The 25,288-nt window shown below is 45.6% G+C and overlaps 1 protein-coding gene across 3 annotated transcripts in view; it reads right to left on the reverse strand.

Annotated features, from left to right (window-relative positions):
- Positions 1–25,288, reverse strand: part of nyap2a (neuronal tyrosine-phosphorylated phosphoinositide-3-kinase adaptor 2a) — a 226,068-nt gene that overhangs the window by 118,425 nt on the left and 82,355 nt on the right. For all 3 annotated transcript variants that reach the window (XM_059651251.1, XM_059651252.1, XM_059651253.1), the window contains exon 3: positions 4,625–5,061. In XM_059651251.1, the coding sequence (XP_059507234.1) occupies positions 4,625–5,061 (437 nt within the window). The remainder of the gene's footprint in view (positions 1–4,624; positions 5,062–25,288) is intronic.

A 25,288-nucleotide genomic window follows, 5' to 3' on the forward strand; every position in this document is an offset into this window, starting at 1 on the left:
CGGCTTATGTTAGGATGGGATGTGAAGGCTCAGTTAGGGCACTTGAGGGCTACGACGTAGCCAGGAAAGACCTAAAGAGAGAGCTCAGAAGAGCCAGGAGGAGACATGAGAAGTTGTTGGCAGATAGGATCAGGGTAAACCCTAAGGCTTTCTATAGGTATTTAAGGAATAAAAGAATGACGAAAGGAAGATTAGGGCCAATCAAGGATAGTAGTGGTAAGTTGTGTGTGGAGTCAGAGCAGATAGAGGAAGCGCTGAATGAATATTTTTCTACAGTATTCACTCTAGAAAACGACAATCTTGTCGAGGAGAATACTGAGATACAGGCTACTAGACTAGGTAGGATTGAAGTTCACAAGGAAGAGGTATTAGAAATCCTACAGAGGGTGAAGATAGATAAGTCCCCTGGGCCGGATGGGATTTATCCGAGGATCCTCTGGGAAGCCAGAGAGGAGATTGCCGAGCCTTTGGCATTGATCTTTAACTCGTCATTGTCTACAGGAATAGTGCCAGATGACTGGAGGATAGCAAATCTGGTTCCCCTGTTCAAGAAGGGGAGTAGAGACAACCCTGGTAATTATAGACCAGTGAGCCTTACCTCAGTTGTTGTAAAGTGTTGGAAAAGGTTATAAGGGATAGGATTTATAATCATCTAGAAAAGAATAAATTGATTAGGGATAGTCAGCACGGTTTTGTGAAGGGAAGGTCGTGCCTCACAAACCTTATTAAGTTCTTTGAGAAGGTGCCCAAACAGGTAGATGAGAGTAAACCGGTTGGTGTGGTGTATATGGATTTGAGCAAGGCGTTCGATAAGGCTCCCCACAATAGGCTATTGTACAAAATGCGGAGGAATGGAATTGTGGGAGATATAGCAGTTTGGGTCGGAAATTGGCTTGCTGAAAGAAGACGGAGGGTGGTAGTTGATGGGAAATGTTCATCCTGGAGAGCAGTTACCAATGGTGTACCGCAAGGGTCGGTGTTGGGTCTGCTGCTGTTTGTCATTTTTATAAATGACCTGGATGAGGGCGTAGAAGGATGGGTTAGTAAATTTGCAGACGACACTAAGGTTGGTGGAGTTGTGGATTGTGACGAAGGATGCTGTAGGTTGCAGAGAGACATAGGTAAGCTGCAGAGCTGGGCTGAGAGGTGGCAAATGGAGTTTAATGCAGATAAGTGTGAGGTGATGCAGTTTGGTAGGAGTAACCGGAAGGCAAAGTACAGGGCTAATGGTAAGATTCTTAGTAGTGTAGATGAGGAGAGAGATCTCGGTGTCCATGTACACAGATCCTTGGAAGTTGCCACCCACGTTGACAGGGCTATTAAGAAGGCATACAGTGTTTTAGCTTTTATTAATAGAGAGATCGAGTTCCGGAACCAAGAGGTTATGGTGAAGCTGTACAAAACTCTGGTGCGGCCGCACTTGGAGTATTGTGCACGGTTCTCGTCACCGTATTATAAGAAGGATGTGGAAGCTTTGGAAAGGGTGCAGAGGAGATTTACTAGGATGTTGCCTGGTATGGAGGGAAGCTCTTACGAGGAAAGGCTGAGGGACTTGAGGCTGTTTTCATTAGAGAGAAGAAGGTTGAGAGGTGACTTAATTGAAACATATAAACTAATCAGAGGGTTAGATAGGGTGGATAGGGAGAGCCTGTTTCCTAGGATGGTGACGGTGAGCACGAGGGGGCATAGCTTTAAATTGAGGGGTGAAAGATGTAGGACAGATGTCAGAGGTAGTTTTTTTACTCAGAGAGTAGTAAGGGAATGGAACGCTTTGCCTGCAACGGTAGTAGATTCGCCAACTTTAAGTACATTTAAGTCGTCATTGGGCAAGCATATGGACGTACATGGAATAGTGTAGGTTAGATGGGCTTGAGATCGGTATGACAGGTTGGCACAACATCGAAGGCCGAAGGGCTTGTACTGTGCTGTAATGTTCTATGTTGTATGTTCTATGTTGAACAATTGACATAAAATCATTTAAATAATACGTCATTTCACTGTCACCTGATGGAGACAGTTTTCTGGTTCACAAGATGTTGTTTTGATATCAGGCACTTTGCACATAACTTTGAGGGTAAGCCCTGCTTGTTTTGCGAAACAGAATGGGCTTGTGGACATGATCACATGCAACAAGTAATGGGTACGAAGGTCCTTGCCATTTTAATTATCTCCTGATCTTCAAACAGCACCTTCTCTAAAAGATGTACTCTTTCTAAATCCCATCTATGACACTTGGGAAAAAAACCTGGTCTCTGTTAAATCAGCAGCAGCCATTCCCATGTGGCTGTTGTCATGGACTTTAGCTGGATCCCAGTTGACACCACAAGTGTTCCCTGTCATTATCCTCTCCATCTGACATCCCAGAAAGCTCACATTCGGCAATCAGGGGCAGAAGCACTGCCAAATATTCGCCTCTCCTCTTCAGGAATATGGTCATTAATGACAGCACAATCCTGGCTGGCTTTAACTCAAATGACATAGTATCAACAGAGAGGTCGGCAGCTCCTGGTATGTTGTGTAAAACCATGGAGCCATCAAGAGAGTTAATTTAACATGGACAGATTAAACTACAAAACCATTCCTGTCAGCAATTATTAAAAGTTTCCTATTTCCCTAACTGAATGCCACAGAGTATTGGCTGCTCACTGTTCCATTATTTTGAATAAATGAAGGAGCAAGGCTGGAGTGGAGGCATCAAGCCTTGTGTATTTACACTGAAATCTCATTGTGTAACAGAGACAATTAAAAATAACTGTCTGATATTAAAGAGATAGTGGGAACTGCTGATGCTGGAGAATCTGAGACAACAAGGTGTGGAGCTGGATGAACAGAGCAGGCCAAGCAGCATCAAAGGAGCAGGAAAGCTGATGTTTCCGGTCTGGACCCTTCTCCAGAAATGATTTCTTTGGGATGCGGTCAGGGGCGGTCAATGTGAGCCTCACAAGCTTCAAAATCTCTCATCCCCCAGTCGCATCCGAAAACCAGCCCAGCTTGTCCCCGCCTCCCTAAGCTGTCCTTCCTACTACCTATCCACTCCTCCCACCTCAACCCCCACCTCAACCTCCTACCTACCAGCCTCATCCCTGCCTCCTTGACCTGTCTGTCTTCTCTTGACTGACCAACCCCCACCCTAACTCCCCACCAACACTCACCTTTACTGGCTCCATCCCTGGCCTGCCGGTCTCCTCTCCACCTATCTGCTCGTTTATCCATCTACCATCAGCTTCCCCCTTGCTCCCTATTTATTTCAGAATCCCTTTCCCCTCCCCCATTTCTGAGGAAGGGTCCAGACCCAAAACGTCAGCCTTCCTGCTCCTCTGATGTTGCTTGGCCTGCTGTATTCATCCAGCTCTACACCTTGTCCAACAATAGGTGCGTTTCTGAGATCGCACTGCAGCTGGTAAATAATAACTGAGTGTGCTACAAAATGTACTGACGAGGAATTAAAAATTGTCAGTTGAGGTTCCGGTGTGACATTCTCCTGCATGCAGGAAGCTGCATATATGAATACACAGGAGCCTGTTCCTTGCAGACAGAAAGAATATTTACATAAGTTTTATCTGTTTCAACTTTACAAACGATGACATCTATTCTCTGGCTCATTTCTCAGGGCAATGTCTAACCAATCAGAGTCAACCTGCCTGGGTCACATTTCACAAAGTTTTGCAGTTATATGTCAGTCATCAACTAACTGGTGTATTCTCCATGATAAGTGGCAGAAGGAATAGAGGGGATGCGAGGAAAAATGTCTTTGCCCAGAGGGGATGTGTGCCTGGAATTCGCTGCCTGTGTTAGTGCTACAGGCAGAGACCCTAAGTTCAGAAGTACATGGATCTGCACTATAAGTGCCGTAGGCTGCAGGACTATGGGCCGTCTGCAGGACAATTGTATTAGAAAGGGCATTTTGTGTCAGCGTGGACAAGATGGGCTGAACATCCCCTTCTGCGCTGTATCGTTTCTATGGTTCCAACGTGTCTACCAATCAGGGCCAACCAATCAGGATTCTCTCGTTATGCAGTATAAAATTAATTTCTTCATGTTGTGACAGTGTTGGGGAGATGATGGCCTCGTGGTATTATCATTGGACTGTTAACCCAGAGACCCAGTCAATGTTCTGGGTTTGAGTCCTGCCATGGCGATGGTGGAATTTGAATTCAACAAAAAATATCTGGAATTAAAAATCTAATGATGAGCGTGAATCCATTGTCAATTGTTGGAAAAACCCATCTGATTCACTAATGTCCTTTAGGGAAGGAAACTGCCATCCTTACCTGGTCTGATCCACATGTGACTTCAGACATACAGCAATGCGATTGACTCTCAACTTCCCTCTGGGCAATTAGGGATGGACAATAAATGCTGCCTGGCCAGCAATGGCCTCATCCCGTTAATGAATTTTAAAAAAAGTACAAGTTAAAAAGTTTCTTTCAGACGTCTTTTTTCAACAATGCTGAAGCACTATGCTCCCAAACGATTAGTTGTTACCCTGTCTTCTTACTTTGTTTCACTGAGGCCTGGATAGTGAGCTTCTTCTCATTTACAATAGTGCTCACAGTCAACTGCTGCAAAATGTGAGATAGAAATACCTGTAATATTTTAATATTTAAGTGTAAGATTTGTTCACCTGCATTTTTGTCTTGCTCTTTCAGTGCTGTTCCAGTTGGCACTGGTGTCCCTCCTATTCCAGCAGTTGCTGGTGTTCCTCCTGCTCCTGTTGTCCCTTCTATTCCTGGCGTCCCTTCTGTTCCAGGAGTCCCTCCCATTCCAGGTGTTCCTCCTATTGCCGACGTTGCGGCAAATCCCACATTGACGGTTTCTGCTGAGATGCTGAGCTTTGTACTTGGATCTCGCTTGGGCTTCGGAGGCGGCTGTTTTCGAGCACAGGCATGACTTTCATCATCACCACCTCCGACAGAATGAAGTGACTGAGACCTGACAGAAAAGCCGCTGGCACAGGGATGTGGCAGGCGGTCCTGAGGAGCAGGCAGTGTCATGAATCCCAAACGGAAGTGTTTTCCCATGCAAGTGCCATCACTTCCTTTCCCAACCTCTGCACCTAATCTGGAAGAAAAGCAACAAGAGATGATTAGAAGATTGAAGATGAATCTTTCACTTCATTTCTTCAGTCCTTTACTTTGGAAAACAATGCTCTCACTTCCCTGTCAAGTGAAGAATAGTTTTGTCGGTTACTAATTTTCAAGTTCAGGGAAGAGAGTCGATCATATCACAAGATTAGAATGGCAGAACAGGAATAGGTAAGGCTTAATTATTCCGCCTAATTTATTCTATTGCCCATATCAATATTCGGTGGAAGGACCCTTCAGCTCTGAGGATGGGTCACTGGACCCGAAACGTTAACTCTGCTTTCTTCTCTATAGCTGGTGCCAGACCTGCTGAGCTTTTCCAGCAACTTTGTTTTTGTTCAGTGGAACCTCAGACTATTTTTATCAGAATAAGAGGAGGCCATTCACTCCCTCAAGCCTGTTCCACCATTCAATGAGATCCTGGCTGATCTGTGGCCTATTTCCATATCCCTGCCTTTGGCCTATATTCCTTATTCCCTTTGTTTAACAAAAGTCTATCTGATTTCGGGCTCTAAATTAAAAACTGACCTGGCATCCACTGCCATTTCTGGAAGAGAGTTCTCAACCTCTCCCACCCTTTGTGTGTAGAAATGCTTCCCAACATCTCTCCTGAATGGCCTGCCCCTAATTTTTACACTATGGCCCTAGTTCCAGAATTCCCAACCAGTGGGAATAGCAAATCTTTATCTACCCCGTCTTTTCCTGTTAATAATTTGAAGTCTTTGATCAGATCACCCCTTAACCTTCTAAATTCGAGAGAAAACAGGCCAAATTTGTATAAGCTCTCCTCATAACTTACCCCCTGAAGTCCAAGTCTTGTAAACCATTGCAGTCCCTCTGAGATCAGTATGTCCTTCCTTGGGTCTGCTCACTGTGCTCCAAGTGGGATCTAACCAGGGTTTTGTATAACTGCAGCAACTGCCTGCATCTTTTTACTCCAGCCCTCTAGCTGCCCCATTCTCAGAATGAATTCATAAATAAAAGCAAATACTGCAGATTCCCACAATCTGTAACAAATAAAGAAAATGCTGGAGAAACTCGGTAGGTCGGGCAGCATCTGTGGAGAGAGAAACAGAGTTAACGTTTTCAGTCCAATATGATACAGTGTCAGAACTTTAATTAACAAATGTAGCCTGAGAACAGTTGTCCTGCTTAAGAGACAATTGCAGTTATTCATCAATACTGCTGTTGTGCACAGCACCTTGCCTGCTCCTGTAACGTAGCAAGCTGTTAAAAATTGAAACATGTAGACATCTGAGAAGCCAGGATCTCACTCCTTGCATTGTTTGTTGGGACACAATCACTAAGCGGCACTGTATCATAAAACATCACAGACACATACAGCATTTTGTGGCCAAGGAAATTAACCAGGCCTTGTACCAATAAACAATGTACAAGAAATCTCCATGAATTAAAGCAGTGATACAAATGGAAAAAGAAATGAAGATGCTGAATTCAGACCAGAAGCCAACCGAACCCACATTGACAATTCCGGATTGGTAACCAGCAAAATCAGAAATTGCTGGAGAAACTCAGCAGGACTGAGAGTGTCTGTGTGCGCAGAGAAAGAAAACTCCAACAGGAGTCTCCTTCAGAACCGATCACAGTTGGGAAAAGGTGATAGTTATGCCAATAACATGAGAAAGGGAGTGAACAGATTGTTGGAGACAGAGCCCAGAGAGAGAGAAAGAAAAATGCTAGGCAAACAAAGAGATTGTTGGCGGTAAGCAAGGGAAGGGAAACGCCCTTTCTTAAGTTTTTTTTTCCTGCAAAAATATACCTTATTCATAACAAATTACCTTTATGTATATACACTGGTACTAACGCAATTCTGGGCAGTCAAGTATAATAGGGAAACAGACTCACTCAGAGTTAGAGACAGTAGGAACTGCAGATGCTGGAGAATCCGAGATAACAAGGTGTGATGTTTTGGGCCTAGGCCCTTCATCAGCTTTCAATGTCAGCTTTCGTGCTCCTAAGATGCTGCATGGCCGGCTGTGTTCATTCAGCTCTATACCTTGTTATCTCACTCAGGGTCAGCTCCTTGCTCTGGAAGATGGACGAGTTTTGGGCAGACCAAAAAGTGCCTTTCACTGAGTTGATGGTCGTCCAGGTGTAGTGGATGTTTCTCCTGGTGTGTGTCCTGGGGAACAGACCCATAGCACACACAGCCCCACATCACGGAGCTACTCAGGACACACCTCATAACAACCACTGGAGCTTTCTCCAGATTTCCTGTACAAAGGCACATGCCAGAAGGAGCTGTGTGACAGCCTCAAACCCTCCCCTGCAGCCACTTAGAGGATACCATGTGATGGTACAGGCTGACTGGGTGTGCATACAATGTCTTGGTGCTTGTTGTCTGCGTCCTGAGCTTAACGAATTTCGGGCACAACAAGACATCAAACTCTCCTTCCATTTTTATCGCCTCTATGCCCATTTCTTTGGATGACATTCCTCTGCTATTCCACAGACCCCTTTGCCCAGTTCCAACATTGTTCCTCCACCTGGACAACTCCCTCCGGCCTTTTACCTGCACTCAATCTGTTCATTGAGAACTCTTGACATAACATTGATCGCCTCAATTTCCCTGACCCTTCGGGACCGCGTTGCGAAACACCTACGCTCGGTTCGCACTAAACAACTGCACCTCCCAGTCGTGAACCATTTCAACTCCCCCTCCCATTCCTTCGAAGAAATGTCCATCCTGGGCCTCCTGCAGTGCCACAATGATGCCACCCAAAGGTTGCAGGAACAGCAACTCATATTCCGCTTGGGAACCTGCAGCCCAATGGTATCAATGTGGACTTCACCAGTTTCAAAATCTCCCCTTCCCCCACCGCATCCCAAAACCAGCCCAGCTCATCCCTGCCTCCCTAACCTGCTCTTACTCTCACCTATTGCCTCTCCCACCTCAAGCTCCACCCCCATCTCCTACCTACTAACCTCATCCCACCCCCTTGGCCTGACCATCCTCCCTGGACTGACCTATCCCCTCCCTACCTCCACACCTACACTCACCTTTACTGGCTTCATCCCTGCATCTTTGATCTGGCTGTCTCCTCTCCACCTATCTTCTCCTCTTTCCATCTTATATCCGTCTCCCCCTCTCTCCCTATTTATTTCAGAAACCCCTTCTCTTTCCCCATTTCTGAAGAAGGGTCTTGGCCCGAAATTTCAGCTTTCCTGCTCCTCCGATGCTGCTTGGCCTGCTGCGTTCACCCAGCTCGACACCTTGTTACTTATTGATCACATGCTGGCCATACAGAACTCTCTTTAGTTAAAATGGATCAAACAATGATCACCATAAAAAAAAGGTGTTTTCTCCCTTGCAGCAAACAGATAGTGAAAGTTTATACTATGCAGCAAAGGTTGGTTTTATAGACTTTGTGGAATATCCTGTCCCTCAGTGAAAACACTGCACAATTGTAAAGTCTTGTCCTGAAGGTGAAACTCAGGTCTGAGAGACAGAAGCCACAGTTTTCCTGAAATTTCTCTGGAATGTGGGAGTCTTCACTGTGCTCAGGCTAAAATCATTCTTACAGTCTTCAACCCCAAATAAAGAGGGCATTGTGCAAATGATCCAGCGGTACATGTTTGGGATCTAAACTAAACTTGACATCTTCGATAGGCTAAAGTTAGAAATGCAAAATAAATAATTTGTTTCAAAGGGGTACAGTGTTTATCACCTGCGGCTTTCTTTGTTGTGATACCTGTCTGGTTTTAGAGGTTAAAGGATGTGGAACAGAGTTTGAGTTGAATTATTCATGGCATGTGGCATTAATTTATTTAAATCTATTACACTTACGGCCTCTCACAATATCTGTCAAACTGAGCGGTTCCATCGCAATCTCCTTTCACCCAGACCTTCTGCTCACATTGTCGTATCACCACAAACTAATGAAATAGATATATTCTAGTTCTGACTTTCGGGTGGATTATCAAATGGAGAAAACTAATCAAATCAAAAGACATTGCCTGTCTTTTTACCAGCTCTGACAGGTATATCACTGAGAGAGAGTTTAACTGACTGATTGCAGAATGTCATCATTAGCTTCACCGTTGGAGGCACAAGGTTTATGTTTAGCACAGGCCTAGTGAGCTGAAGGACCTGTTCCCATGCTGTACAGTTTTTTTGTTTTTATCTCTTATTCTTGTTCTTATCTTCCTGTACAATGACCACTGGAAGAAACAGATTGTGTGTATAAGCTGAGGGAGACTGGCCGCAACACTTCGCAAACAGGAAAGTGGAAGCCCGGATCAAAGGGCTGGTAGACAGGAGATATCCCTCCCTTCCCCTCCTCCCAGGACTGATGCAAGGACTCACAGCACCAAGCCCTGTCAGTCTGCTCCAGTCTCCACCCAGGTTAGTATGGTCCCAAGTGTCTGGAGGGAAGCCCAACACTGGAGGAAGAAGGTGGGGAATGTCTTCCTCTGCTGTATCAGCATCTCTCTGCTAGCACATGCACTCACACTATCCTAATGTACCCATTTCCCATTGAGGCTCATTCTCTACCTTTTTCACTATCACCTGCAGCATCTTCCACTGCTCACTCACACCACCCTAACAGTCCCCCACTCATCTCTCACCACCCCCCACCCCCTCACCCAAACTACGCAGCATGTACACCCTCCAAATAGCCCACTCACTCTCTCAGGACATCCAATGGTATCGCCCACTTTCAGCAAATTTACTTGCCACGACGCCCACTGCCTCCATTTCTCACATTCCAGGAGGAAGCAGCTTGGTGGGCCATGGAAACAACCAGGATTGGTTGGGGGGGGGGGGGAGTGGGCTTTCTGACATTTGCCTCCTCGTCTATATGAAGAGAGGATCTTGACCCTCACCAGTGAGGGCTAGGAGCCATTCTGTGGAGATACCTATACCTCCACTTCCTAGATTCCAGGAGAAACGCCCCATCCCTTGTTGTGCTACTCTCCTTTTCCTCCCTGGCCCCAATATATTCTTAACTCAACAGAACTTTGACTGCTTGGTCGTGTCACATTCTCCTGCGGGTACCAATCACATGACCACAGTCTCCAAAATCGAGATGGTATCACCATGATACTTCTCCCTCCTCTACCCTTGAGGGAGGGAGCACAGGTCACTCTGAGGAAGCATCAGCAAGGCTGCCTCCTGCCCACTCCACCAGATCAGATACTGACCCCTCGAGGGTCTGTTATCTCTGTTATATAAAACTAGGCCCCTTGGCCTACTCCATCATTTAATATCTCAGCTCAACTCCAGAGATAATGGGAACTGCAGTTGCTGGAGAATCCAAGATGACAAAGTGTGAAGCTGGATGAACACAGCAGGCCAAGCAGCATCTCAGGAGCACAAAAGCTGATGTTTCGGGCCTAGACCCTTCATTAGAGGGTCTAGGCCCGAAACGTCAGCTTTTGTGCTCCTAAGATGCTGCTTGGCCTGCTGTGTTCATCCAGCTTCACACTTTGTTATCTTCAGCTCAACTACACTTTCCTGTCCACTCTCCATAACCTTTCAACCTGTTACTAATGAAAAACCTCTCTGTCTCCTCCTTAGATATACTCAATATTCCAGCATCCACCACACTGAGGGAGTGAATCCCACAGATTCATGGCCTGTTCTTCCTCTCACCTATCCTAAAGAAATGGCCTCTCATTCTAGATTGCCCCACATGAAGACACACCCTTTTTACATCTGTGTTGCCAATTCCTGCTTAGCACCTTCTATACCTCAATTAGATCATAGGATTCTCTGGGTGTGCAAGCAGGCCATTTGGCCCATCGAGTCCATACCAACCCTCCAAACATCATTCCAGACCACACCTATTCCCCCTTACCCCATCACTGTAACCCTGCATTTCCCATGGCCTACACATCCTTAGACACTATGGACCTTTTAGCATGACCAGTCCATCTAACCTCATATCTTTAGACTGTGGGAGGAAACTAGAGCACCCAACAGAAACCCATACAGACACAGGGAGAATGTGTAATCTCCACACAGACACTTTGCCCAGGGCTGGGATTGAACCTGGGTCCCTGGCGCTGTGAGGTAGCAGTGCTTACCACTGAGCCACAGAGCTTCCCCTCTCTCCTGAGATCTCCTCTCATTCTTTCAAACTGTAGAGACTATCACCCTAAACTGCTGAATTTCTCCTCATAAGACTTCCCTCATCTCTGGAATCAATCTAGTGAGCCTCCTCTGACCTGCCTTTAATACAACTACATCGTTCCTCAAGTAAGGGGACCAAAACTCACACAATACTACTAATGGGTTTTCACTAATGCTTTGTACAGTTTCACAAACACTTCCCTGCATTTATATTCTTTTCCTTTAGCAATATGTGCCAAAATTCCATTTGCCTTCCTCACTACCTGCTGTACCTGCACACTGGCTTTCGGTGATTCATGCACGAGGATATCCAGATCCCGCTGCACTGAAACACTCTGATGTTTCTCTTCATTTGGGTAAGTAGTTGCCTTTACATTGCTCTGACCAAAGTGGATAACTTCACACTTATCTACGTGAAACTCCATTAAATTCACGTAACCTATCAACATCCGTTCTTAGATTTCCTGCAACCAAATCATTACTATCGATTGTAAATAGTTGGAGCCTGAGGACTGAACCCCATGGCACCGACTACTTACATCATGGCAACCAGAAAAAGGCTCTTTTACCTGATTCTCTGCTTTCTGTTGGTTAGCCAATCCTTTATCCAAGCAAATAAATTATCCCCAACTCCATGTGATCTTAAAATAGTATCAGAGATAATGATGATGAAGGGTCTAGGCCTGAAATGTCAGGTTTTGTGCTCCTGAGATGCTGCTTGGCCTGCTGTGTTCATCCAGCCTCACATTTTATTATCCATGTGATCTTCCCTGTTTATTGACCTTTTGTATGACATGCTATCAAATTCTCCTGGAAGTTCAAATATGTAACACCTATAGGATCCCCATTATCCACTTTAACTTGTTAGATCTTCAAAGAACTCTAACAAATTAGTTGGATGTGATTGGCCCTTTATTAAAGTGGGCTTACACTAGATAGTCCCACATGAAGACAAACCTTTGTAACATTTTGCCAATTCCCCCATAACACCTTCTCAACCTCAATTAGATCATAGAATTCTCTGGGCATGAAAGCAGGCCATTTGGCGCATCAAGTCCATACCAACCCTCCAAAGAGCATCCCACCCATACCTATAGCCCCTACCCTATCACTGTATTTTGATTTTCCAAATGTCTGATTGTTACTTCCTTCATAATGGATTCTAACAACTTCCCAATGACAGACGTTAAACAAACTGGTCTATTATTTCCAACATTCTGCCTGCATCCCTTCTTGAATAAGGGTATTATATTACCATTTTCCAATCACAGGAATCTTTCCTGTAACCAGAGAATGATGGAATATTATAGCTAATGTACTTCCTGTCTCTACTTTCTTTTGGATCCTCAGCTCATCAGATCCTGGCCACTTGTTTACCTTTCATCCCAATAGTTTTCTCAGTACTTCTTCTCTCATCATGATGACCATCTTAAGCTTCTCCTATTCTATAATCACTGTAACTATTGGGATGGCTTCAATTTCCTCCACCATGAAAACTGAAGTAAAATATTGATTTAGTGATTCTGTCATTTCTGTCTTCCTCACTATTCGCTCATCCTCCCAGCGAACAACATTCACTTTCACTACTCTCTTCCCTTCTATAGAAGCTTTTGCAATCCGTTTTATATTTTGTGTGAGTTTTCTTTCAGAATTAATCTTTGCCTTTTTAATTATTTTTTAAACAAAATAGTAGCAGGGCTAGGCTATTAGCTGTTGAGCCTGCTTAGGATCAGCATATGAGTGCCTGTTGTAACATATTCCTGTTACAGCAGATATACTTTGAAACAAAACTAAGAGAAAGCTCAGTGCATGGCATTTGTGCAGAACACATCCATTTGTGTCGTTTCTATTAAATGTTTCCATGTAGACAGGGAATGTCCTCAAAGAATGAACTATAGCTCAGCCACACGGACTCTGTGTTGGGCCCTGTACTTTTGTTAATTCAATATAAAGTGACGGAATGCTTTGGAATAATTTATTCCACCCCTCAATGTTCAAAAATGGTTGTAGCACTCTGTCAAGTCCGTTTGAACTGTTGGTGAAATTAGCTTCAGACCATATTCGGTAACTTTGCAGCATCAACAACACTGCAGGTACAGGGTTTATAGCCACAGACATACCACTGTTTGAATTTGCATTCTATCTTTTGGAGATTTGGATCAGATCTCAGCATTACATGTACTACACTGAATGACCACATGGAGCCACTAGACAGCATACAGCCAGCTCACAGCTCACAGAATGTCGTTGATCAGCAAATGTATGACAGTAAATGGCCACATGAAATCACGCCAGTGCACAGAGAACCGTGTAACAACACTTGACATTCTGAAATCGATGCTATTTTAAAGCCCTCTGACTCAGTCGCTCATATTGCTTGTTAATGTTTGCACAATGCCAGGGATCTTTCTTTGAAATGAGAATGTTTGTTTGTACTTAATCTCTGCCCCAAATAAACCAGTGCTGTCAATAGAAACTGTGTGTCGACTATGATTCTGATAAAATTAAATTTATACAAGCAAACGACTCCCTGATGTCAATGAAATTTCAGGATAGAACAAAGAATAAGCCACATTGAAAGGTGTCTGTACAATTTATATTGGGTTTTATTGTTTTGAGGGACTAGAAGATGAGGAATCACAGAGTCATTCAGCATTGGAACATACCCTTCGGTCCAACCAATCAATGCTGAACATAATCCCAAACTAAACTAGTCTCACCTGCCTGCACTTGGCTCATATCCCTCTACACATTTCTTATTCGTGTACTCATCTAAATGTCTTTTAAACTTTGTAACTGTATCCACTACTTCTTCTGGCGGTTCATTCCACACATGAACCTCTCTCTATGCAAACAAAAAAATGCTCCTCAGGTCTTTTTAAAATCTTTCTCCTCTCATCTTAAAAAATGTGCCCCCTGGTCTTGAAATCCCCCACCCCAGGGAAAAGACACTTGCCATTCACCTTACCTATACCACTCATGATTTTATAAACCTCTGTAAGGTCACCCCTTAGCCTCCTATGCCCCAGTGTGAAAAGCTCTCAGATTTTACGGTAGAGAATGTTGAGTCAATGTCTGAGTAAACAGACTGATTGATTGATTCTGTTGATGCAATATAATTAATTCGCTGAAATTTCCTGTTGTGACATTGGAACAGACAAATCAGGTTTGTTCATTTACCTATAAAATGATTCACCTTGTTTAATTAGCAGTAGAGAACCCCCCAACCCCCCCATTCCTCACCTCCATTCCCCCCCAACCCCCACCTCCACTCCCCCTACACTCTGACAGACCACTCCCCCACCTCCACTCCCTGTACACTCTGACAGACCACTCCCCCCACACCTCCACTCCCCCCACACTCTTGACAGACCACTCCCCCCACACCTCCACTCCCCCTACACTCTGACAGACCACTCCCCCACCTCCACTCCCCCTACACTCTGACAGACCACTCCCCCCACACCTCCACTCCCCTCACACTGACAGACCACTCCCCCCACACCACCACTCCCCCCACACTCTGACAGACCACTCCCCCACCTCCACTCCCCCTACACTCTGACAGACCACTCCCCCACCTCCACTCCCCCTACACTCTGACAGACCACGACCCCCACACCTCCACTCCCCCGACACTGACAGACCACTCCCCCCACACCTCCACTCCCCCCACACTCTGACAGACCACTCCCCCACCTCCACTCCCCCCACACTCTGACAGACCACTCCCCCCACACCTCCACTCCCCCCACACTCTGACAGACCACTCCCCCAACACCTCCACTCCCCCTACACTCTGACAGACCTCTCCCCCCACACCTCAACTCCCCCCACACTCTGACAGATGACTCACCCCCACCTCCACTCCCCCCACACTCTGACAGACGACTCCCTCCCACACTCTGACAAACCGCTACCTCCCCCACCTCCACTCCCCCCACACTCTGATAGACCACTCCCCTGTCTGGAGCAGAAGGGGTTAAGTCTAACTGAGGTAAGCACCTGTGAAACAGTCTACATCAGCGCAGTAAAGATACAGGCTGAGAGTGACAGAGAGTGCAGAGTGGAACAGTAAAGATACAGGGTGAGAGTGACAGAGAGTGCAGAGTGGCGCAGTAAAGATACAGGGTGAGAGTGACAGAGAGTGCAGAGTGGAGCAGTAAAGATACAGGGTGAGAGTGACAGAGAGTGCAGAGTGGAACAGTAAAGATACAGGGTGAGAGTGACAGAGAGTGCAGAGTGGCGCAGTAAAGATACAGGGTGAGAGTGACAGAGAGTGCAGAGTGGAACAGTAAAGATACAGGGTGAGAGTGACAGAGAGTGCAGAGTGGAACAGTAAAGATACAGGGTGAGAGTGACAGAGAGTGCAGAGTGGAACAGTAAAGATACAGGGTGAGAGTGACAGAGAGTGCAGAGTGGAACAGTAAAGATACAGGGTGAGAGTGACAGAGAGTGCAGAGTGGAACAGTAAAGATACAGGGTGAGAGTGACAGAGAGTGCAGAGTGGAACAGTAAAGATACAGGGTGAGAGTGACAGAGAGTGCAGAGTGGCGCAGTAAAGATACAGGGTGAGAGTGACAGAGAGTGCAGAGTGGAACAGTAAAGATACAGAGTGAGAGTGACAGAGAGTGCAGAGTGGTGCAGTAAAGATACAGGGTGAGAGTGACAGAGAGTGCAGAGTGGAGCAGTAAAGATACAGGGTGAGAGTGACAGAGAGTGCAGAGTGGTGCAGTAAAGATACAGGGTGAGAGTGACAGAGAGTGCAGAGTGGAACAGTAAAGATACAGGGTGAGAGTGACAGAGAGTGCAGAGTGGTGCAGTAAAGATACAGGGTGAGAGTGACAGAGAGTGCAGAGTGGAACAGTAAAGATACAGGGTGAGAGTGACAGAGAGTGCAGAGTGGAACAGTAAAGATACAGGGTGAGAGTGACAGAGAGTGCAGAGTGGTGCAGTAAAGATACAGGGTGAGAGTGACAGAGAGTGCAGAGTGGCGCAGCAAAAATACAGGGTGAAGGCAGATTATTATCTGAATGACTGTACAATCAAATATTTCTTAAAGTTCATACTTTCTTTACTGCAGCTCACTGTCAATATTCTTTAGCAGCAAGAACAAACTGGGATATTATACCCTCAACCCAGCGCCAGCCCTTAGGCTTCTCGATCCTTCAGGGAGGGACGCTTTGCCTGTGCCATAACCCTGTCTGATTTCCTGGGGTGTAGGACCATTTGAATAGGTCAGGTGGAACATTGAAGTGATTTCTCTCTGTATTGGTGAGCCTGCTTTGGGGGATGGAGAAAAAACCGCTTGTACAGGATTCAGAATTGATTTCTTTTTCACAGCCATCCTTGTTTAAGTGTCTCTTTCTCATGCTGTAACAATATTGCATACCAGATGTGTAGCGTGTTCTTTGGGGGACGCCATTGCTCTGGCTTCAGTGGTAAGAAACATGTGCCTCATGGTTGTCTGATTGTCATGTCTGGGTGAAGGCACGTCTCACCTGATAAGGCTCTCTTGGCCCATGTCAGGGGGCTCGGGAACAGATGCCTTCCTGGTACTTTTTCCTTTCCTTTGTATAAGATTATCATGTGGTATGTAGCAAGGAGATTACAACCCAATCAGCTACGATCTTGCAGAATGCCAGGGCAGGTGGGAACAGCTGAGTGGCCAATTCTTGTTCCCTCTTTGAGTAAGAAACTTTCCAGATGAAACTCTGCTGCAGAAATTCCGGACAGTTCCTCAGTGGGAAATCCTTTCTCTTTCAAATAACCAATGGCTGTGTTTGGTCACTCAAGGGACTGTTATCCTGTTAAATAACCAGTTATTTCACAGCTACACGATGAATTATCCTCCCTTGTGAACCAGTCAAAAGTCACACAACACCAGGCCATAGTCCAACAAGATTTATCTGAAATCACAGGCTTTTGGAGCGCTGCTCCTTTATCGAGTGGCCTGTGTGACTTTTAACTTTGTCCAGCCCAGTCCAACACTGGCACCTCCATATCACGTGAAAACATAGTAGCTCCACTGACACACAGTGTGTATTCTTAATCTGCTAAATAAACACCAACTGCAGCCAACTCATTACCCTTCCTAATAAACAGTAACTCCTGACATCAAACAATTAGAAACCCTTAAACTATTGAACAATATCAAGTGTCATACATGTGTCTGTTTGGCTGTTTACTTTCCATTTGAGCCTGAGATTATCTGTACACTGGAACCCCAGGGAGATTCTACTTTTCCCCATTTTTAACAAATACCAAGTGGAAAATTTACCAGCTTTGCCATCAGCCAGCTGCTTTCACCGTGCAAGAGCAGATCAGGCACCCTGCATTTGTGTACACTGATAGATCAGCATCTTGGCTGCAAAATAGGTGCATGGAATAATTCAGGGAGAGTGAAGACTGTGTGTCAACAAAAAAGAGACATGCCCATCCCAGGCCTCCTCCAGGGTCACAATGACACCACACGCAAACTGGTGGAGCAGCACCTCATATTCCGCTCGGGATCTTACAGCCCATTGGTCTGAACATAGAATTCACCAGTTTTAAAATCTCCCCACCCCCGGCCTCATCCCATGTCCAAACCTCCCTCTCATCCCGTCTCCTTGACCTGACACAGCTTGTCCAGCTACTTCCCCACCTACCCGCCCCACCCCTCCCACCGACCAATCCCAACTACCCCCTACCTACATCCACCTATCACCACCCTGCCTACCCTTCCCCAGCCCCACCCCTCCTCTCGCTATTTATTTCCCAGTACACCAGCCCCCTCCCTGGTCCTGATAAAGGGACTTTACCCGAAACATCGACTCTCATGCTCCTCTGATGCTGCCTGGCCTATTGCGTTCCTCCAGCTCCATGCTGTGTTAACCCTGACTCCAGCATCTGCAGTTCTTGCTATCTCCAGGTGTTTTAGATTATTATTTCACTAATTTTAGGAATTGGAGCTGGATACAACACACTTACTGAGAAATGCTTTCCACAGTTCAATCAATGAAAAGCTGCCGCTACCAGGTGGGATAATAAAATGTGAGGCTGGATGAACACAGCAAGGCCAAGCAGCATCTCAGGAGCACAAAAGCTGACGTTTCGGGCCTAGACCCTTCATCAGAGAGGGGGATGGGGGGAGGGAACTGGAATAAATAGGGAGAGAGGGGGAGGCGGACCGAAGATGGAGAGTAAAGAAGATAGGTGGAGAGGGTGTAGGTGGGGAGGTAGGGAGGGGATAGGTCAGTCCAGGGAAGACGGACAGGTCAAGGAGGTGGGATGAGGTTAGTAGGTAGCTGGGGGTGCGGCTTGGGGTGGGAGGAAGGGATGGGTGAGAGGAAGAACCGGTTAGGGAGGCAGAGACAGGTTGGACTGGTTTTGGGATGCAGTGGGTGGGGGGGAAGAGCTGGGCCCCCCCCACCCACTGCATCCCAAAACCAGTCCAACCTGTCTCTGCCTCCCTAACCGGTTCTTCCTCTCACCCATCCCTTCCTCCCACCCCAAGCCGCACCCCCAGCTACCTAGTAACCTCATCCCACCTCCTTGACCTGTCCGTCTTCCCTGGACTGACCTATCCCCTCCCTACCTCCCCACCTACACCCTCTCCACCTATCTTCTTTACTCTCCATCTTCGGTCCGCCTCCCCCTCTCTCCCTATTTATTCCAGTTCCCTCCCCCCATCCCCCTCTCTGATGAAGGGTCTAGGCCCGAAACGTCAGCTTTTGTGCTCCTGAGATGCTGCTTGGCCTGCTGTGTTCATCCAGCCTCACATTTTATTATCTTGGAATCTCCAGCATCTGCAGTTCCCATTATCTCTGCTACCAGGTGGGACCATTGTTTAGCTTCAAGGGTGTTTCACAACATGAACCTTTGCAGTAGTGATGATCGATAAAATACCAGTGTACCCAAATATTCCGCTTGAAGTCAAGGTCAGGCCTTGTATTGCCCTTTGCCAAATAGTAAAGCTCTGGAAACTGTTATGACCAGGTTTCAAATACGTACCATCATGAACACTTCCCTCACTCTATTACCAATGGAAAAGAAACATTCCGTTCACCAACTTTTCTGATTACAGAGTCTTCATGCACTGAGTGATTTCATTACGCTGCAGTGTCAGGTCAGGGTGCTTGTTATGGTGGAATTTGACACTAAGTGTAAAAGTTAGAAGCTGCAAAACTCCTCATACAATTATCTGATAGAGGTCAGTGAGCCCTGTCAATATTGTGTTTCCTTTTGAGGTAGTCAGATGGGAACATTTGTTCCATTCACTGCAAATGCTGCACTCACACCCCAAGATGCTTCAAATTAAAATTGATACTCAAACAACTATTAATTCTGCATGTTACACTTTAAGTTGCCTACATAGTGCCTATGGATGAACATTATTATCTCACCTGGGCAGTATAACTGGTTACTTATTGTTCACATTTGCACAGGAAGATGCTTTTACTGTTTACATTTCATGGCGACCCACTGCTAATTTCCTGACCAAAGACAGTGAGAACCCCACTTGGAGCGCAGAGAGCAGACCGAGGTACCATACCTTGGGAAAGATAGATTGGCCTTGGAGAGAGTTCAATGTATGAAGAGAGCTGATACAAATGAGGCTTGTTTCCTCTAGAATTTAGAACATAGAACATAGAACAGTACAGCACAGTTCAGGCCCTTCAGCCCACGATGTTGTGCCAAACTTTTACCCTAAACGTAAGGTCTATCTAACCTCCATCACCACCTTATACTATCATCCATATGCCTACTTAATAGCCGCGTAAATGCCCCGAATGAGGCTGACTCCACTACACTCTCCGGCAATGCATTCCACGCCCCGACCACTCTCTGAGTAAAGAACCTAGCTCTGATGTTTCTTCTGTATCTACCTCCACTCACTTTAAGACTATGCCCCTCTCGTAATAGCTACCTCCACCCTAGGAAAAAGTCTCCAGCTGTCCACACTATTTGTACCTCTGATCATTTCGTACATTTCTATCAAGTCGCCTCTCATCCTTCATCATTCTAAAGAAAAGCCCTAGCTCTCTCAACCTTTCCTCGTCAGACATTCCCTCTATTCCAGTCATCATCCTGGTAAATCTCCTCTGTACCTATTCCAACACTACATCTTTCCTGTAATGAGGTGACAGAACTGGACACAATACTCAAGATAACAAAGTGTGGAGCAGGATGAACACAGCAGGCCAAGCAGCATCTCAGGAGCACAAAAGCTGACGTTTCGGGCCTAGACCCTTCTGATGATGAAGGGTCTAGGCCCAAAACGTCAGCTTTTGTGCTCCTGGGATGCTGCTTGGCCTTCTGTGTTCATTCAGCTTCACAGTTTGCTATCTTGGATTCTCCAGCATCTGCAGTTCCCATTATCTCTGATCACAATACTCCAGATGTGGACGAACCAGGCTTTTGTACAGCTGGAGCATAACTTCACGGCTCTTGAAATCAATCTCTCTATTAATGAAAGCTAACACACCGTACGCCTTCTTAACAACTCTATCCACCTGGGTGGCAGCTCTCAGGGAACTATGAACATGAACCGCAAGATCCCTCTGCTCCTCAACACTGCCTAGAATCTTTCCCTTAACCCTGTATTCTGCTTTCAAGTTTGTCCTTCCAAAATGAATCACCTCACACTTTTCAGCGTTAAACTCCATCTGCAACATCTCACCCAGCTCTGCATCCTATCAATGTCCCTTTGTAACCGAGAACAACCCTCTGTACTGCCCACAACTCAACCCACCCCGGTATCATCTGCGAACTTACTAATCCACCCTTCCACTCCTACATCCAAATCATTTACAAAAATCACAAATAGAAAAGGGCCCAGAACAGATCCTTGTGTTACACCACAAGAAATTTAGACATTTAAGGGGTGATCTAAGCAACATTTTCAAGATATTAATAGGAAATGACAGGGTAGATAAAGATAAACTATTCCCACTGCTTGGGGATTCTAGATTTAGGGGCAAAGACTGAGAAATAGAGCTTGGCCGTTCAGGAGAAATTATAGGAAACATTTCAACACACAAAGAGTGGTAGAAGTTTTGAACTTTCTTCCAGGAATGGCAGGGGATGCTCAATCAGTTGTTCATTTTAAATTTGAGACATAAATGTTTTTGTTAAGTCAGGGTGATAGGGGGTATGGGCCAAAGACAGGGATATGGAGTGAGGTCACAGTTCAGCCAGGATCACATTGAATGGTGGGACAGGCTCAAGGGGCTGAGTGGTCTCCTCCTGTTCCAATGTTCTTGGTTCTTCCATTACATTCTTTAAATGTTTATGATTGATCAAGCCAGAGTTTAATAATCATCAAGTTATTTCCGTATTTTCAAACCTGGGACCATAAGGATATTCTCCTCCTGATGTCACCTGATCCTGACTCTGATGAAGCTCTCACCTTATTTCAGGAAACGGAGCTTGTAGCTGCCAGAGACTGAGGTCCATTTCCCCATTATCTTACTTAAAATGACAGTCAGCTAGACTGGCTCATAGATCATACAACAGCACAGCATAGTACAGGACCTTCGGCCCACAATGTTGTGCCAACCTATTATCCTACTAAGATAAAAGTACCCTGCATACCCTGCATTTTACTATCCTCCATGTGCATATCCAAGAATCGCTTAAAAGTCTCTAAAGTATCTGTCTCCACTATCATTGCCAGCAGCACATTCCACACGCCCACCACTCCTTGTGCCTTCCTCTATCACATTAAAATTATGCTCCCTTGTAAAAGTCATTTCCGCCCTGGGTTAGTTACACACAAACCTCTTAGAGATGTTGGTTTAGATGCAGTTTAATATTGAAACATGGAAAATAGGAGCAAGAGTAGGTTGTTTAGTCCATCGAACCTGCTCCACAATTCAATACGATCATGACTGATCATCTGACTGAACCCCCTGTTCCCACGTTCTCCCCGTGCCCTTTGATCCCTTTAGCACAAAAACTCTATCTAACTCCTTCTTGAAATTATTCAATGTTTTGGCCTCAAAGTCATTCTGTGGCAGAGAATTCCACAGGGTCCTCACTCTCTGAGTGAATAAATTCTTCCTCTTCAATGGCTTTATCATGTGACCCTTGGTTCAGGACCTCCCTTGGCAATATCCTTCTTGCATTTACTCTGTCTAGCCTTGATAGAATTTAAAAGGTTTCTATGAGGCTCTCCACTCATTTTTCTAAACTTCAGTCACATGGGGTCTAGGGTGTACTGGCAAGCTGGATAGAGAACTGGCTGGGCAAAAGGAGACAGAGAATTGTAGTGGAAGAGAGTTTCTCAAAATGTAGAACTGTGGCCAGTGGTGTTCCACAGGGATCCGTGTTGGGGCCACTGTTGTTTGTGATATACATGAATGATCTGGAGGAACGTATAGGTGGCCTGATCAGCAAATTTGCAGATGACACTAAGATTGGTGGAGTAGCAGACAGTAAAGGGGAGTGTCAGAGAATGCAGCAGAATATAAATAGACTGGAGAGTTGGGCAGAGAAATGGCAGATGGAGTTCAATCCAGGCAAATGCAAGGTGATGCATTTTGGAAGATCCAATTCAAGGGCTAACTATACGGTAAATGGAAAAGCCTTGGGGAAAATTGATGAACAGAGAGACCTGAGTGTTCAAGTCCATTGCACCCTGAAAGTGGCAATGCAGGTCAATAGGGTGGTCAAGGAGGCATATGGCATGCTTTCCTTCATCGGACGGGGTATTGAGCACAAGAGTTGGCAGGTCATGTTGCAGTTGTATCAGACTTTGGTTCAACCACATTTGGAGTACTATGTCCAGTTCTGGTCACCACATTACCAAAAGGATGTGGATGCTTTGGAGAGGGTGCAGAGGAGGTTCACCAGGATGTTGTCTGGTATGGAGGGTGCTAGCTATGAAGAGAGGTTGACGAGATTAGGATTATTTTCATTAGAAAGACAGAGAGAGATTGAGGGGGGACCTGATTGAGGTCTACAAAATCATGATAAGTGTAGACAGGGTGGATAGCAAGAAGCTTTTTCCCAGAGTGGGGGACTCAATTACTAGGGGTCATGAGTTCAAAGTGAGAGGAGGAAAGTTTAAGGGAGATATGCGTGGAAAGTTCTTTATACAGAGGGTGGTGGGTGCGTAGAGAGTGTTGCCAGCAGTGGTGGTAGAAGTGGGCACGATAGTGTCATTTAAGATGTATCTAGACACATACATGAATGGGCAGAGAGCAAAGGGATACAGATCCTTGGAATGTAGGCAACAGGTTCAGATAGAGGATCTGGATTGGCGCAGGCTTGGAGGGCCGAAGAGCCTGTTCCCGTGCTGTAACTTACTTTGTTCTTTGTTCCAGTGAATGTAGTCCTAATTGATCCAATTTCTCTTCATAGTCAGTCCTACAATTAGTCTGGTAAACCTTTGCTGCACTCTCTCCGTAGCCAGAACATTCTTGTAGGCCCTCTATAATTGCGGGAAAGCATCCCTGCTTGCTGCGAGGGCTAACATACCAAATACATTGTTCACCACCTGCCCCACCTACATGCTTAGTTTCAGGGGCTGGTGTGTGAGGTGTCATTGCACCTCCATCTTTCCCAACCTATCAAATCAAATAATAATCTGCCTTAACAAACAAAAACTAAGATAGGATTTTTTATATGCATTTATATGCATTTGGACAGGCAGGGGATGATCAGGAATGGTTTTGTGCATGAGAAATCTTGTCTCACAAACCTGATTGAGTTTTTTGAGGACGTAACCAACAAGACTGATGAGGGCAGAGCGGTAGACATTGTTTACTTGGGCAGTAGTAAGCCTTTGGTAAGGTTCTGCATCGTAGACTGATTGGTAAAGTTAGATCACATGGGATTCAGGGTGAACTTGCCAGTTGAACACAAAATTACTTGATGATAGAGGGTGCTGGTGGAGGGTTGCCTTTCGAACTGGAGGTCTGTGATCTATGGCATTCCAAAGGGACTGGTTCTGGGTCCCCCAGCTACCTACTAACCTCATCCCACCTCCTCGACCTGTCCGTCTTCCCTGGACTGACCTATCCCCTCCCTACCTCCCCACCTACACTCTCTCCACCTATCTTCTTTACTCTCCATCTTCGGTCCGCCTCCCCCTCTCTCCCTATTTATTCCAGTCCCCTCCCCCCATCCCCCTCTCTGATGAAAGGTCTAGGCCCGAAACGTCAGCTTTTGTGCTCCTGAGATGCTGCTTGGCCTGCTGTGTTCATCCAGCCTCACATTTTATTATCTTGGAATCTCCAGCATCTGCAGTTCCCATTATCTCTGGTTCTGGGTCCCTTTCTGTTTCTCATTTATATTAATGATTTAGATGAGAATATAGTAGGCATGGACACTAAGCTTGTGGAGGACACTACAATTGGCAGTAAAGTGGTCAGCAAAGATGGTTATCTAAGATTACAAAGAGATCTTGATCAACTGAGTCAGTGGGCTGAAGAGTGGTAAATGGATTTTAATTTGGATACATGTGAGGTGTTGCATTTTGGTAAAATGAAGAAGTTTTTGTGCAGAAGCAGGGATGTTGTCCTACAATTATACCGGGCCTGCAAGAATGCTCTAACTCCAGACAGAGTGCAGTGAAGGTTTACTGAACTTATTGCAAGGCTGATACAATTACTTAGAGGGGCTGGGGTGGGGGTGCGGGTGGGATTCAGGTACATAATTCCTTGAAGTTTGCATCACATGTAGACAGGCATTTAGCACACCTGCCTTCATTGCTCAGACCTTTGAGGGTAAGAGTTGGGACATTATATTGAGATTGTACAGGGCAGTGGTGCGGCCTCTTCTAGAGTATTGTGTGCAGTTCTAGTCTCCTTGTTACAGGTAGGGTATTATTTAGCTGGAACAGGTTCAGAAGAGATTCACCAAGATGTTTCCAGGATTAGAGGATCTGAGTCATAAGGATAGACTGTCTAGGTGGCACTTTTTAATTACTGGAGTGTAGGAGGTGGAGAGGTGACCTTGTAGAGCTTTATAAAACCATGAAGGGGATAGATTGGGTAAATATCAGGTGCCTTTTCTTCACAGTGGGAGATTTAAAGGCTAGGGCACATATTTTTAAGGTGAGAGGAGGAAGATGTAAAAAAAATGAGGGAGAATAGTCAGTGTGTGGAGTGTATTGCCA

This window comes from Stegostoma tigrinum, chromosome 14 (assembly GCF_030684315.1).
Source record: "Stegostoma tigrinum isolate sSteTig4 chromosome 14, sSteTig4.hap1, whole genome shotgun sequence".
Classification (NCBI taxonomy): Eukaryota; Metazoa; Chordata; class Chondrichthyes; order Orectolobiformes; family Stegostomatidae; genus Stegostoma; species Stegostoma tigrinum.